At 34.8% G+C, this 17,462-nt stretch overlaps 1 protein-coding gene across 1 annotated transcript in view; it reads right to left on the bottom strand.

Moving 5' to 3' along the window:
* Positions 1-3,759: 3,759 nt before the first annotated feature.
* LOC138701984 (uncharacterized) overlaps positions 3,760-17,462 on the bottom strand; it is a 95,772-nt gene continuing 82,069 nt past the window's right edge. The window contains exons 7-10 of the mRNA XM_069829415.1: positions 15,054-15,225; positions 9,630-9,802; positions 8,681-8,836; positions 3,760-4,939 (exon numbers count right to left, since the gene is read on the bottom strand). Of these exons, the coding sequence (XP_069685516.1) occupies positions 4,661-4,939; positions 8,681-8,836; positions 9,630-9,802; positions 15,054-15,225 (780 nt within the window). The 3' untranslated portion in view covers positions 3,760-4,660. The remainder of the gene's footprint in view (positions 4,940-8,680; positions 8,837-9,629; positions 9,803-15,053; positions 15,226-17,462) is intronic.

Raw genomic sequence — 17,462 nt, 5'->3', positions numbered from 1 at the left:
GACAAGTTAGTGAGGGGAAAAACGAATAAAAAATCCAAGAAAACCAATGCTAATGATCAGCTAAAATAACTTATCATTTGTTACATAACATTTTAATAAAATAGTTTTCTTTAATCTTGTAACAGGAAGGATATGTTTCGTAAATAACAATAAAGAATTGTTTTTGTTACACATAGTGTCAGATACAATATAGATAATTAATTTTTAGGAATATGTATTATATGTCCTTCTCGTGTTAGATTTTACCATACCTGGTTAACATGTTTCGGCCTGTTATTGGCCTTCTTCAGAACTGGTTGTTGCTGGTCTTGGCGCCTTTTGTTTTGTTTCCTGTGGGGGGTGTGTTGTGTAGTGTAATGTGGAGTCAAAGAGTGTGTGTGTTATGAAATTGAGTTGTGTGATGAGAATTTCATTTGGATGTGTTTTTGTGTGTCTGTATATTTCGTATTGTTCTAATGTGTTTAGTTTCTGGCTTCTTGGTTGGATGTGTAGAATTTCCACGTCTGTGTTGATATCTCTGTAGGTGTGGTTAGCATTTGTGATGTGTTCTGCATATGTGAAAGTGTTTTGTAATTTTGTTATGGCTGTGATGTGTTCTTTGTAACGTGTTTGAAATGATCTGCCTGTCTGTCCTATGCAAAAGACATCACAAATGCTAACCACACCTACAGAGACATCAACAAAGACATGGAAATTCTATACATCCAACCAACAAGCCAGAAACTGAACATACTAGAACAATACGAAATATACAGACACAAAAACAAATCCAAATGAAATTCTCAACACACAACTCAATTTCAGAACACACACACTCTTTGACTCCACATTACACTACACAAAGACACCCCACAGGAAACAAAACAAAAGGCGCCAAGACCAGCAACAACCAGTTCTGAAGAAGGCCGAAACATGTTAACCAGGTACGATAAAATCTAACATTAGAAAGACATATAAATAATACATATTCCGAAGTGATATAGTGTTAAAAGTTGTGTGATCAAGATGTATGTAGTATAATTAATTTTAGTTGATTGACGAGACTTGAGCAAAGGAATAGTATGACATGACATATATTAGAAGTGAGTTCAATTTGTTTAATATTTTGTCATAGTGAAAGTACATTATAGGCCTGTGTGTTCTTAATTACTTTGAAGTAATTAAAAAGCAATTTACTTCAAGCAGTTGTAATACGAGTAGAAAAGTAAAATATTATGCTTGCTGTATTAAACTGAAAAATAATTTATTTATTATACGAACTGGCCATCTTACCCCATTATCTCCTGGCCTAGTTGCCTCATAAGTGATGCTTTTTGGTATCACTTGTGCGTCTTCGGACAGTTGACTAAACAACAACAGTTCCTCTTAAAATCAATAAAATGCACGTTTTTAAACAGTTTATTTTTTAATTTAAATACTATTATAGTCACAATCATGCCATAGTATGAAAGAAAAATTTCACAACCTCGAGCGGGATTCGAACCTGCGACTTCCTGTACTCCGGTCAGGCTCGAGGTTGTGAAATTTTTCTTTCATACTATGGCATGATTGTGACTATAATAGCACAGTCTACTATATACAGTCACGAAGCTTGAGTTTTGAGGGTGCTAGAAACAATAGACTGTGACGGTACTATTTTGCATTGCCTGTAATGAGGCGATATTAGCGATCCTAGTGGTGAGCAACTATCTAATGTTTGCATATTTACTACGTATTGAGCTTCGCGACTGTATATAGTAGACTGTGATAATAGTATTTAAATTCATTAATATGTCACATCAACGGACGTATATACGTCATCCAACATCGTAAGATGAAGATTAAGTTTATTTTTATTACAATTTATTATAGATTGATTTTAATCAAAGGTTGAACATGTGAAAGGGCGCCACTGCCTTCAGATAATTCCTCCACCCTCCAACTCCTGCTGCACAGTTAGATTCTAAGGGACAGGACCGAGCTACAGAGCAAATGGTGCCTGCACCATAGTGCACTGAGATGATGACTCCTGGGATAGACAGTTAAAATTTAAGAATTATATTTTGAAAGAGTACTAATGAACAATAGAATATACAGTATATAAACAGTAGATTGTCCCGATGACTTGGTAATTATAGATGATAAATTATGTTAGGATGAATAGAATGCAGGAATGGAGTGAGTGCAGTGCATGATCTTACTGTTAGAGTAGTAATATTGGATATTTAAGATCAGTAAGGAGAAATAGACTGTTTATAGTTAAATTAATATCAGGATTAGTGGAGTTATTAGTTAAACAGACTGTCGGGATTTCATATTAATTGTAGGAGAATGTAATAAAAAGTTATGGTGGAACCCGTATACAGAAATGTGGTGGTATACCATAACCAGGGCCACCGAGAAGGGGGGGCAAAGGGGGCAAGTGCATATGGGCCCGTGAGCAATAAGGGCCCGTCAGATTGAGTCTGATTACTTTTTATTATTCGTAGATACACGTGGGTACTATAAAATTCTGTATGAACATTTGTTACATAAATTTGACATATTAACTCAACAATAGTAGAATTAAGACAAATTACCACTTCATGTGTAAATATTTGACTTTATATAATAGAATATCGGTTTCCAGCATTAATGTTCACCGACATGACACTTGAGGGCCCCGGCATTTGCCTGAACCATGTTTCCGTCATTTGTACCGAACACGTTCAATTATTTATTGACTTGTCCTTTTTAACTACCCCACCACAATATGCTAGTGGACTCTCCCAAACTGAAGTCACAGTATCACGTTTCCTTTTCAGTACATTGTATGTTTCATGTCGAAACTTTCGTCTTTTGGTTGTCGTTCGTCTAGTAAATTCTGTCCATTAGTGTTACCGGTTATAGTTTAACTGCAAAATGGACAAGTACAGGCATAAGTCGGGAGCTGAGAAGTACAAGGAGAGACAGAAAAAATTAGAAGATATTAATATGGGTGCTAGACTGCGTGAAAAATATTATGAAGATATTAATAAAGAGATCAGTGATGAGCCGAAATATTTCAAGTCAATAGATGCCTCTAATTTAGGGCCAACTCCACTGAAACCTATGAATGTCCTAAATAGTCTAAGAGAATTAAAACTGGACAGTTTATTTCCAAATATTTGTATAGCCATTAGAATATTCTATACAATTCCTGTGACAGTCGCTGATGCTGAAAGATCCTTCAGAAAAATGATGAAATAAAAAATGTTTTCAGATAAACAATGTGTCAAGAACGACTGAGTAACCTTGGCTCCTTAGTCTGGAGAGCGATCTTGCTAGTTCTTTAAATTTTGATGATATAATTGATGATTTTGCATCAGTGAAGTCAATTTGTTGATGTTGGACTGCAAGTTAGAAAATACACGTGTTTAAGAATAATGTTTTATGAATATAATATGTTGTGCTAATGTGAAGTTTTGCTAAAAGTTTTCAATTTAATAAAGGTGTATATTTTTAGGTTCGTATCTGTGTATGGGGTTATCTTTTATTTATTTTGCAAATAATTATTATGGTTAGAATAACTGGTAACTTGTAATTGTTACTTTTTTCTACCGGGGTCCGAGTACAGTATTGCATAGGGGCCCGTAAATTCTGTCTGCAGCCCTGACCATAACTGTTACATAGGACCTATGTTGATGACAATAAATATTATCATTATCATTACAAACTTCAGAAATAATTATTTAGAAAATTGCAATAGAAATTAAACACTTAAACAGAGGAGGATGTCAGATTTGACAAAATGTCAATATGTCTGTAGAAATATTCAATTTTATTTTGTTTACAAAGCAAAAATTTACAGCACAATATACAAAGGACACAGTCTTTAAATGACACATACAAATATATAAAACATTGTTCAATACATGAAACTGAAACAATAACTTGATATAAAATTTACACATGGCTTAATCTCATTTATACTGCGATATATAAAAATGAATCAGATGCAGTTTTGTGCACAATTAAAATATCTTTTCTCATTCAACTTACTTCATGTTGTTTGTACATCACTGAATAATTTTCAGTGACAATTGAAGGGGTGAGACTGATACAATCCTAAGCCACAAGGGCAAAATTTCATAGGAGAGCGTATTAAAAGTTTAGAGTCCAATAGTATTAGGTGCAGTATTATAATTTCTTCAGCATATACTTACTTGTTGAGTAAATTTTACAGTAGCTTCCTCGTACGAGTATGTGTAAGGAATGGACTCGCACATAAAATTATTTTTGTTAAAAGTGTGACTTTGGACTGTCTCATTCTTACCCTTCAAACATTTTAAGATTTTTACATTTAAAAAATAAAGTTTTAATTCAGATAGAAAAATAGCAATCAATGTTTCATTATGAACTTAAAGAATATAATCTATTACTTCATGTATGATAAATGTAAAGGAATATAACAATATTTTTCCAAGGTGTTGGTAACATCTAAAGGAGTTTTACTTAGAACATCTCAATGTTGTTATGGGCTAAAATAATAATAAGTAGACATAAGGAAGAATAATTAGATTATATGTTAATTGTTCTGTGTCAGTACTATATTCGGACGTTCTTACGTCCACATAATAGTAACCATTCTGAATCATTTTTATATAAAACATGATACTTATTTGGTCATTTCACATTACCTCAATTATGAGAAAAATGTATATTACTTTGAATATGTTTCTTTAAGCTGTCTTCTTAAAATCTTTCCAGATGGATTTTTAGGAATTGCAGAAATAAATTGAACACCACCAGCCAAATGTTTATGTTCAGATACTTTTTCTGCCACAAATTTCTTTAAATCTTCTTCAGTAAGTTTTTGATCTTTAGCGACAATAAAGGCCTTCGGCACTTCACCGGACCTTTCATCTGGTATACCAATAACAGCTGCATCAGCAACTAAAGGATGACTTCGGAGTAAGTCCTCCAGCTCTGCAGGAGCCACCTAAAAATAAAATGACTCATTTTAGAAATGAATATTTTTATAAAAACATGTCTTTCCTACCTGTAATGTTTACTTTTTTTGTGTATGTCATATAATATGTGCTTTAGAGAATTCACTAATGAGGATTGTGATGAGAACTTTGAGTTTTCGATGAAACTGAAACATTATAAATTCATGTGAATAATCATTATGAAGCAAAACTACTATGGCAAATTTAATAAAGGACATTGATATATTATTGAAAATCAATTTAACTTCAAATCTCATCTTTTTCATAGTCCCACCATAGTATATAATGAAGAAAGTAATTAAAAAATAAATTTTTAGATTTCAATTAGTTGTCGTGCACATTTGAAATTTCATGAACATCCTAAAGAAGTAAGGAAAACTTGATATGAAAATTGTTGTTACTACTAACTCTACTACTGCTACCATCAGCACTACTACTATAGGAATTATGACGACAGTCCTGCCTTATAACTAGAGAAAGGAAGTTCACGCATTTGCATATTTGTTCTCTACCGTTGTGTGAATATGCTGAAAGATAATCTACATGAATCACAAATTTCTGAATACAATGATGTTACTTTTATTATGCATAAAAGTGCATATTTTGCCTTTATTTATAAAAGCATCATATTTTAACATTTATGCAGGAAAACTGCATAATATTGTGTATGTTTATTTGTCTTTTCCTCATTTTTAAAAGTGTGTAACCTCGTAAACACGACTAATTTATGTTTATGAATTTTGAACATAACGATAACACCCCCATAGGGAGCCTCTCAAGTTAGCAATTGGTATTCCTTTACTGCAGTCTTTAGCAGATTTCGACAGAACAATAGCCAGTTTAACATCAGTTCCAGGAAATGTAGGAGATAAAGTGAACGAGAAAACACCAAATATTCTTTCCAAAAACCCTGGCTATTATCAACTTAAAGAAATTCAAGATATTATCGAAGGAAAAACACCCCAAAAATCAACAAAATTTTTTATAGAACAGCTCACAGCTTTTGTGCAAGCCCCTCTTACTTCTTGTGACGTATAACGAAGTTTTTCGCGCTACAAAGCTATGCTGAGAGACAACAGGCGAAGAAGACAACAGAAAACATACGTCACTGCTTAGTTCTGAACTGTAACAGCATAAATGGAGCATTCAGCAATGAGGCAAGCATTTCAAAATCCATTGACTAAACGTAAGTTACCTATACCTTATTATTCTATTAAAATAATCTCCGGCTGATAATGCCTATTTTGTAGCATATTTATCTATTTTTACGGCATAAATGCATACATATTCTTCACGTTTTTAGGGCATGAACTTCCTTTCCCTGCTTATAACATGAATTTTCTCTTTGAGAAGGTTACGCTTTTGTTTTAAGATTTATATATACTTCATTTTGACTTTGTTGTTCCTGTATAGTTTTATATTTTTTATGTTTCTTATATTTATATCATTAATTGATACCCACAAATAGAAATGGTTCGCATCTTTCGTATGAAGGGGTTTTTATTTCATAAACAGAAAAAAAAAATGAAAATAATGGCTGAACTTATTGGTTGTGTGTGAAGAAAGAAGGATGCCAAGGAAGAGTGGTCACTGAGAATCAATCCTACAGTTGTTAAACACACAGAACACAATCATGCTCCAAATCAGGAAGTGGTAAGAGTAAAAAAGAAAATAGTGGCCATGAAAAGAGACGCATCTGCTCATCCCGAAGAGCCACCTATTAGAATAATAAGGCAACATTATGAGGATGTAGATGATGATATACTATCCTATATGCCAGAGAATTACAATTCGTCGCACTTTGAACCAATGATGCAAGCACGTTTGCCTCCTAATCTAAGAACATTGGAAGAGTTGATTGAAATTCACAATAGTTTCAAGGTTAGTATGAGGGGTGATAGGTTTCATGTATCTGATAATTTGGACCACGCAGGAAATTCTAAAATTATTATCTTTGCAACGAATAATGATCTGTACCACTTGAGTCAATGCACTGTGTGGCTGTTCAAAGTCTCACCACCCATAATGACACAAGTATTCACTGTTCACGGAATATACAGAGAAAAAACTTTCCCCATTGTGTACGCACTACTTACGTCAAAGCAGGAAGACTATACACAGGTACTGCAAGAAATTGTTAATTTCTCCAGAAATGCCAACATCATTTTACAACCAACCGCTGTTATAAATGACTTCGAAAACTCAATAATAAATTCTGTGAGAACTGTGTTCACTCAGGCAAACATCAGATTATGCTTTTTTCACCTTGGGCAATCTGTGTATCGCACTATAGAAAATTATGGCCTTCAACGAATTTACAGCGACCCCGAAGACAGAAGAGTGAAAACTAGTGTTCATTCGTTGTTAAGTTTGTCTTTTGTACCAACAGCAGATGTACCTCGAGTCTTTGATGCCTTATATGACAATATTCCGGACACATTGATTGATATAGCAGATTATTTCGATGTTAATTATGTACACGGAAGAGCATCAAGAGGAAGGAGACCAGCTGAACCAAGATATCCTCCAGTAATATGAAACCAACTTGAAGCTGCATTAAACAACGAACCCTATACTACCAATCTTGTGGAAGTTTGGCATAACCGTTTCCAATTGATGGTAGACAAAGGTATCCTGCTATCTATTCCCTACTATCCTGTTTTAGTTCCAATAAGTAAACCGCTGGCATTTTGCCTTGCTTTAGGTACATAGTAGGAACATATAGCTTTTGAAAGTATATCGTAGGTACTGCAGTTAGAATTTATAAAACAGTTATATTACCGGTTGTTCTGTATGATTGTGAAACTTGGACTCTCACTTTGAGAGAGGAACATAGATTAAGGGAGTTTGAGAATAAGGTGCTTAGGAAAATATTAGGGGCTAAGAGGGATGAAGTTACAGGAGAATGGAGAAAGTTCACAACACAGAACTGCACGCACTGTATTCTTCACCTGACATAATTAGGAACATTAAATCCAGACGTTTGAGATGGGCAGGGCATGTAGCACGTATGGGCGAATTCAGATTGTATATAGAATGTTAGTTGGGAGGCCAGAGGGGAAAAGACGTTTGGGGAGGCCGAAACGTAGATGGGAGGATAGTATTAAAATAGATTTGAGGGAGGAGGAATATGATTGTACAGACTGGATTAATCTTGCTCAGGATAGGGACCAATGGCGGGCTTATGTGAGGGTGGCAATGAACCTCCGGGTTCCTTAAAAGCCATAAGTATGTGTAAGTAGCCTATAATGTACTGTAGTTGTTCAGATGTAACATTAGCTTCCATTATTGCAGGATTTTCTGTAATTCAGCTTTCTTGGCTGGATTAAGTGCGCCAGCATTCCACTGTAAGACCTTCAACCTAGTTGCATTATATTTATTATTTGTGTCTGAATCCAAAGTAGTCCCCACCTGGAGATCCGAATGGGAGATATTTTTACCTCTGGAACATTTTACTTTGGACTACATCCAAGTTACGGTACTCCAAAGGTCACGACAATATATTAACGTGATTATATTCACAGTAATAAACCCGAATCACATAAAGTGAAGTGGGTAGGCATTGGATATATAATAATAATAATCATCATCATCATCATTATCATCATCATCAGCAGCATCAGCATCAGCATCATCTTCACCATCACTATCGAAATTGTTGCAATGTCTCCATCGTTGCCATCATCATTACCACAACTGTATTATTAACGAATTAAGTGAAGAGCTATTACCTGTAATCCTTTGACTTTAATAAGTTCCTTGTATCTGTCCAAAATATAAAAATCTTTCTCTTCATCATAATATCCCATATCTCCGGTGTGAAGCCAACCAGAGGAGTCAATTGTTTCAGCAGTGGCCTGAGGATTGTTATGGTATCCCAACATCACCTAGAGACAACACAAGTACAAAGATTACCACGACAGACATTTGACTGCAACGATAATGACAACAAATCCACTGTTACTTGTATACAAAAATAGTTACAAAGTGGCATATGATTCAGCATCTATGAATTTAAATTCTTAATATCAAAACATATTGACAGTTAGTACGGTATATGTCTTCAGTTATCTCTCGACACAAATATAAAGCAAAGTGAATGTGCTCGTATAAAGACATACTAACTTTTTGTTTTATGCTGTAAAATATCATACCTAGGCTAACTGTTATACAGTTTTCACTAGAGTACATGATATTGTAAAAATATGAAATAGAAGTGCGTTTCTCTAAATTCATGTCTGGGGTGAGACTGCCCAAGAAGATAAGGAAACCAAGAACCTTGTACAAGTAATGGTCTGAAGAAAACTGTGGAGAATTGACTTCATTACTGAATGTATTGATTGTATATTATTTGTATATTATTGTAGACATCTTGTATGTCGGAAAAACATGTATGTAACCGCATATTTATTATGTATTCACTCTGACGATGCCATGAAATCATTGTATTTCCTAAGGCTAATAAATATCTATCTATCTATCTATTAACTTAAAAAATTTCCGTAAGCTCGCACATAGAGGGGAAAAATGTCAAACAATATTTTCTTCCTCTTTCAAATTCACAAGTTACCCGTTTAAGATAATAGGGCCTACCCAGCTATCATTGCTGACTTGTTTAAATTTTGCTACATCACTATGCAGTAACTGAAATTTGGCACGAAATGTAATATGAGATCTCACCTGTGGTCCCCTAATACAAATTTCTCCAGGTTGTCCAATACCCAGATTTTCTCCTGTGTCCCTGTTAATTACTTTCATTTCAGTGTTTGGAATAGGTCTTCCGCTGGACGTATATTTTTTACTTCCTTTCTCCGAAACACATACAACAGGAGAAGTTTCTGTTAACCCGTAACCTGAAACACAGTGGGTCCACTGTTGAAGAAACATTTGCATACAAGCTCCGTACTGGATTCGGAAGAGAGCATATAAATATAATTACAATATTAACTCTTTTATTTAAACTATTTTAATAAATTCTGTTTTAAGATATCTACAGAGTGATTTATATAGAACTGACACATTTCTTTCTTTAATTATTCCGTTGGAAATTAATTCAATGACCCAATTTTAGCACCAAATTAAGCAGAATGTTCTGGAGTTTCGATTCCTTGTCACTAGATGCGCAGATGTTTATGTTTTATTCCTATTGTTGGCAGCCTAAAGCCATATAGGGTTACGGTTGTTCATCAGCTACAGGAACCAGATAAGGATAAAAGATTGAATTATTGTCGTTGGTTTCAGACGTTCATTGTGCAAAATCCTGCCATATTGTCCATCACATGGTTCACAGATGACGCATGGTTCCATTTATCCGGTTATGTGAACTCACAGAACTCACGCCATTGGGCCATCGAAAATCCACATGTCATCCATGAAGCACCTATGCACCCGGTTAAAATCGGAGTTTGGTGCGCAACATCCGCACAGAGAATAGTGGGGCCATTTTTTTTTAACCAGACTGTGAACACTGCAGAATACCGACTGATTTTCATGGAGTTTGTTGAGCAACTGGACGATGTAGAGCTGAGTCAAGGATATTTTCAGCAAGATGGCGCTATATGCCATACATCAAATGAATCCATGGAACTAATTGCAAGTTTCTTTGACGACCGAATAATTTCCAGGAACCTGTGGCCACCGAGATCTCCGGATTTGACAACGCCGGACTTCTTTCTATGGGGTTACTTAAAAGACAGGGTTTACGCCACACGTCCCCAGACATTGGACGATCTGAAGCACAACATCACACAGGAGATTCAAGCTATTGACAACAGAGTCCTCCGAGTGGCCAGTAACATGGAACGACGTGTTGAGTTGTGCCTTATGCAGGATGGAGGACATTTTCAACATTTGCTATAGAGGTAAATAATCTCCCAAAATTCCTCTACATTTTAGGTATAATAAGTTGTCGCTAGCACAATTCGTTTTGAAACAATTAATGAAAGAAATGTGTCAGTTCTATATAAATCACTCTGTAGAATTTATAATTACCTATTGGTAATAATGACACAACAGATTAAAAAAAAACTACCTCGTAAATACTATTTTCGCCGTCTAGACACTATAATTGAACTTATTAATGTAAACGAAACGAAGCCCAAATACTGTCATAATAAGTCGCCACACTTTTATTAATCTATGAAAGGAAAATATTCAGAAAAAATTTGTCCAAATAAGTGATAATAATCCCCCGATTGAAGTTCTGGCTGATATTAGCAGGCAGTACATTATATTTGACGATATGTCAGAGAAAGGACAATGTTGCATACATCTCAAGTCTGATTAGTGAATTGTGTTAGTAGTCAGCATTGTAAGCAATGGAGGGGGAAAGGAACTGACCATTCTATCCCATTATCTCCTCATGAGTGATGCCTTATTGCTGTCACTTATAAGGTTCAAACTAGTCTTTGGACTATATGCACGCACACACACGCACGCACACACAAATACATACAATAATGGAACATAGTGCATCAACATTAATCTAGAAATTTGTTACTGACATATTATGGTACTCATGCAGAATGAAAAGTCTTCAGTGACTAGTTGTTATGATTACACAATTTAATTATTTGGAGATGATATGAGAAAAAAATCCGAACTATGCATTAGGTATGACTTACTCCTCACTTAGTCTGGGCTGCTACCAGTAAGACAGCAATTTGTTTCATTTGTTGTTAATGAGAATTCATGTGGTACATATGCATACCTACTTCGAAACAGAGAATTTTTATATGCCCGCTACTACTTTCTTAAGACATGGTTCATGTTGAAGTTTCCAGAGAAATTTATTATTTATATGTATAAAAGCAGTGAGAATCTTCTTTACATGACTTGAAAATTAGAGCTTGTTATGTGATTGATCATGTGCAGGTAGAATAAACTGGCTGTGTTACAAGGAGATAGCAAATTCTGAAGGATATGTTGACATACTGATTCCCTTATTCAGTGTAGCAGCAGAAGGAGAGAAGGACTGGTTATTCATGCGGGAAAAATGTTATCACACAACTTAAATTCTCCATTGAACAAGATAATGTTATTCGATGATTGTGTTATTGGTCAAGAGTTATGTCTGTCTCTGTCCCCAGATTTGAATCTTTTGGATTTTTATTTATGGGAGAGGAGAAGTTGAAATAAACAGTATGTATGAACAATCCTCACACATTTGATTATTTCTCTTATATTGAAGTAGAAATTTCTAACACCATGGAACAAAACTTAGCTGTGTTGCTGCAAAAGGTTTTTATAAGATGTGAAGCATAATAAATGAGGGTACGGTACGGAGAAATGTTTTCGACATTTTATTATAAGTTAATATATGACAGCTGTTTATTGATAAGCCAATGGTGCAATGTTTTACTGTACTGAACCCCTTGCATGGCCTAAAGTTAAAGTCTATGTGGTAAAGATAATAGTAAAAGTCTAAAAACTAAACGTGATGTTAATTTATATAGAAAAAGAGTACTGGTATACATCTTGATTACACAACTTTTAACACTATATCACTTTGGAATATAAAGTATACTTTACATTCCGAAGAAAAAGAGTGTTGCAAGACCAAAATTTCAATGTCTCGCTTGTGTTCTGTCAGATATATCTACAGAAAATTGCAAAAAATATATGGAGGACTAACTTCCACAGCTATAGTGACTGGATGACTGCCATAAGGGACGCTAAATTTAAGCTAAAAGGAAGACAAAAGTCGCAAAAAAAGGAAGTGCAAGAAATACAAGTACCGGTATGTGATATGTAGTATTGCTCAAATTGAAATGACCCAAATTTAAAACTAATTACCTATATTTTCATCCAGAGTAATTCCTATTTTAGTTAAGTACGTACTTATGAGTGATTTACAGTTAATTGGTGTCTATATGAGGCACTGTATTTGATCTGTTTGATAACTGTAGACATTGCAATATGTTAAATTAACTTCCTGTAAAGAGCCCTCAAATAATTCTTATTCATAGATTACAGAAAACCTTACGTACGATTATGTAAATAATCAGCTATGAAAAGCCTATAAAATATGGTGACAACATATCAGAATCGATAAAAGCAAACAAAGGAGCAAAACAGGCCTGCATATTATCTCCATGACTCTTTCTATAACATTATACCGTATTAACAGAATAATAAAAGGATGGAAATCAATGGCAAAAGGTGGTAGGGTATAAAATTATAAAGATACTTATGTATGCAGATGACCAAATTATTATTGACAAATCTAAAGATGAACTACAAGTCGCAGCATATCAGCTACCGGTACTATATAAAACTGGCATGAAATACTCTTCAAACAAAATCAATGGGAATGTTTGGCAAATATCTTCAGAAGGTTAAAATTGAAATTGATGGGACAATCATTGAACAGATGACCACCTTCACTTACTTAGACAATAAATTTAGGAATATAGCTACCAATATATTTAATGGAATGATATAAAGGAAAATTAGAACATGACGTCTGACACAAAATTACGATTACACAATATAATTTCAAAGACCATCCTAACATTTGAATGTGAATGTTGGATTTTATATAAAAAAAACATTTGGAAATGGCACAAATGCGTCTTCTAAGATCTCTTCTAAGGTTCACTCGTTTAGATCACAGAAAAAGAAACGATGGTATTTGGAATATCCATGTTGAATCTTTCGTACACTACTTTTAACATTTGAATATAAATAATTGATTACATGGCGATCTTACTTGTGTTAATTGTGTAAGCATGTGCGGCTTACAGCTGTTTCGGTGCTTCTTCACACCATCCTCAGAGCCTACTAGATCTTGGCATCATCTCGAAGTTCGCTGCCTGTTGTGTGGGTGCGTTTGATTGTTGAAAAGTGTTGAAATGTGGTGTCAAATAGTGTGTGTGTTCTGAAATTGATATGTGTGTTGAGAATTTGATCAGGGTGTGTTTTAGTGTGTCTGTATATTTCATATTGTTCTAGTGTGTTGAGTTTTTGGTTTTTGGGTTGTATTCAGAAAACAGAAATACAACATAGTATACAGAACAGAAAACACACTACCAAAGACATCTCAACACACAAACAAATAAATACAACCACACAGGCGTGTACAAACTCACATACAATAGTTGCGACAGTTTCTACATTGGACAGACAGGCAGGTCATTCCAAACTCGATACAAAGAACACATTAAAGTAATAACCAGAGGACACAATACATCTACATATGCCGAACACATAACTAATGCTAACCACACATACAATAACATAAATACAGACATGGAAATCCTACACATACAACCCAAAAACCAAAAACTCAACACACTAGAACAATATGAAATATACAGACACACTAAAACACACCCTGATCAAATTCTCAACACACAGATCAATTTCAGAACACACACACTATTTGACACCACATTTCAACACTTTTCAACAATCGAACGCATCCACACAACAGGCAGCGAACTTCGAGATGACCCCGAGATCTAGTAGGCTCTGAGGATGGTGTGAAGTAGCACCGAAACAGCTGTAAGCCGCACATGCTTAAACAATTAACACGAGTAAGATCGCCATTTAATCAATTATTTATATTTGAAATACTTTAAAAACCAGAAATATCGTACAGGAAATGAAAGAATACGAACAATAATGGTTACAAAACAATGAGAGGATTAACAACAGACTTCCAAAACTTGTATTATCATGTAAACCTAAGGGAAAACGGGACTTGGTGTATCCGAAGTGAAGATAGGGACAGATGAGGAACACTTGCATTGCTGAGTTTTCTAGGACAAGACATTAAGGTTCTAAACCTGATGTGTTCAAGAATATGATGATGATGAATAATTCTTATATTAGATCTACAAACATGTTATGTGTAGTACTTCGTACTTGAAGACATGGAAATCCTTGTGCTTGTCATGAAATGGAATTTTTCTTTAACTCATGTATATCTATCTACATATCAGAATTTTCATCCAAGTTCACTACACACACTTTCACTATGTGTTTCTTTCGTTTTATTTTGTTTGGATGAAATTATAGAAGTTGAGTTAATAAACTGTATAAATACTGAGTGTGATATTTTTAGGCAATGATGTTAAATTATCAATAATTCATTGAAAGTACCTTGCCCAAATCTCACTTGGGGTGCCTTCTTAAGTAATCGTTCAATGTCATTTGGACCAGCAGGAGCTGCCCCATTGTTTATAAATTTCACCGAATTGAAGTATTCTGCTTTGACATCAGGATGTGCACCCATGAACTGAATTAGTGGAGGCACTAAGTATAGTACAGTGGCCTGTAAAGAGGAGAAAATTAAATCAGAAACAATCCTTAAATTAAAACAACTGATGTACAATAAATTTCCACAATACCGACATGTTGCAGTGATGGTAAAATACAAAATGAGAAAATTCCTTATTTTCTTTAAAGTAAAACCAACTATCATTCAGACAGTTTCAAGATGTAGGACATGTTATGGAATTCATTTAGAGATTACCGTAATAGAATAACATAAATAAAGCTACACTACACATTAGAAATTGAAAACAACAAATCCATAAATTTTCTAGACATCACAATAACAAAAGTAGACAACAAACACACATTCAAAGTATACAGAAAACCAACAACAACGACACACATACACAACACATCCAACCACCCCACACAACACATACAAGCTGCATTCCGAACAATGGTACACAGACTACTCAACATACCAATGAACCAACAGGATTACAACGAAGAGCTAAACACAGTCAAATACATAACATAAGAAAACGGATACAACCCCAACATAATGGACAACATAATACGTAAGACAAAACAAAACCACAAAAACCACAAACACAAAAACACAAAAAATACATCACACTAACATACGAAAACAAAAACACACATAAAATTGCAACCTCATTCAAGAAATTAAACTACAATATCGCGTACAGAACAAATAACACTCTACAAAAACATCTCAACACACAAACAAATACAACCACACAGGCGTATACAAACTCAAATGTAACACCTGCAACAACTTCTACATAGGACAGACAGGCAGATCGTTTCAAACACGTTAAAAAGAACACATCACAGCCATAACAAAATTACAAAACACCTCCACATATGCAGAACACATCACAAATGCCAACCACACCTACAGAGACATCAACACAGACATGGAAATACTGCACATCCAACGAAAAAGCCAGAAACTCAACACACTAGAACAATATGAAATATACAGACACACGAAAACACACTCCAACGATATTCTCAACACACAACGCAATTTCAAAACACATACACTCTTTGACTCTACACTACGAACGCACCCTCACAGGAAACAAGAGGTGCCAAGACCAACAACGACCAGTTCTGAAGATGAGCGAAAATAGGTCGAAACATGTTATCAAGGTACGTTAAAATTTAACACAAGAAAGTTCTTATCATACTTATTCCGAAGTGATACAGTGTTAAAAGTTGTGTAATCAAGATGTATAACATAAAGAGTTTTAACTTAGGACTGCGACAGGGATGTGGACTGTCCCCTTTGCTCTATAATGTATATCTGGATCAGATCGTCTCCTCAGCCAGTGGCCCAACCAATTTCTTTTTCTCTTCCTGATCAGTTTCAGCATTATTCTGTCTTCACCCACTCTTTCTAGTATAGCTCTTCCATATTCCATCTGTCCATTTCACATGCTCCGTTCTTATCTATGTCCACATTTCAAATGTTTGTAGTCGTTTCTCTTCACTTCGTCGTAATGTTCATGTTTCTGCCCCCTTAAAATCTCACACTCCACACAAAGCACTTCACTAGTCTCTTCCTTAGTTCTTTTTCCAGAGGTCCGCAGAAGATGCTCCTTTACAATATATTAAAAGCTTCCTTTGCCATTGCTATCCTTATTTTCCCTTCCTGACAGCAGCTCATGTTACTACTTACAGCACACTCCAAATATCTGATGCTCTCCACTTGTTCCATTGCCTCATCTCGAATTCGCAACTTTACCTTCTTTAGTTTTCTTCCGATAACCATGGTCTTCGTTTTAATTACATTTACCTTCATTCCATACTGCTCACGGCTGTCATTTAGCTTCAGTAGCATATCACTTAGTATCATCTCCTCTTCTGCTAACAATGTCATATCATCAGCAAATCTTATGCACTTTATTTTTCTTCCTCCAATTATTTACTCTCTCATGTCCTGAAAACAGTTCTTCAGTAAATCTTCCAAGTAAATGTTGAAAGGATAGGTAATAAAGGGCATCCTTGTCGTACTCCTCTCCCTATTCCACTTCCCTTTGACATTTCTTCTCCTATCCTGATTTTGACTCGTTTCATATAACGATTACAGAATAGTCTCCTCGCTTTCCAATGCACACCTATTTTATTCAGAATCCTCATAATGGGAATGCATTTACTTCTTGCAGTTTAAAACAATTCAAACACAACATTATAAACAGCAATGCCTTCAGTTTTTGGAAATTTATTTTTCTTCTTCTCATCACTATTTTCACGTCACTGCTTTAA

Source organism: Periplaneta americana, chromosome 6 (assembly GCF_040183065.1).
Source record: "Periplaneta americana isolate PAMFEO1 chromosome 6, P.americana_PAMFEO1_priV1, whole genome shotgun sequence".
Lineage (NCBI taxonomy): Eukaryota > Metazoa > Arthropoda > Insecta > Blattodea > Blattidae > Periplaneta > Periplaneta americana.
The sequence above is the reverse complement of the archived record's forward strand: the minus strand, read 5'-3'. Positions and strand labels throughout refer to the sequence as shown.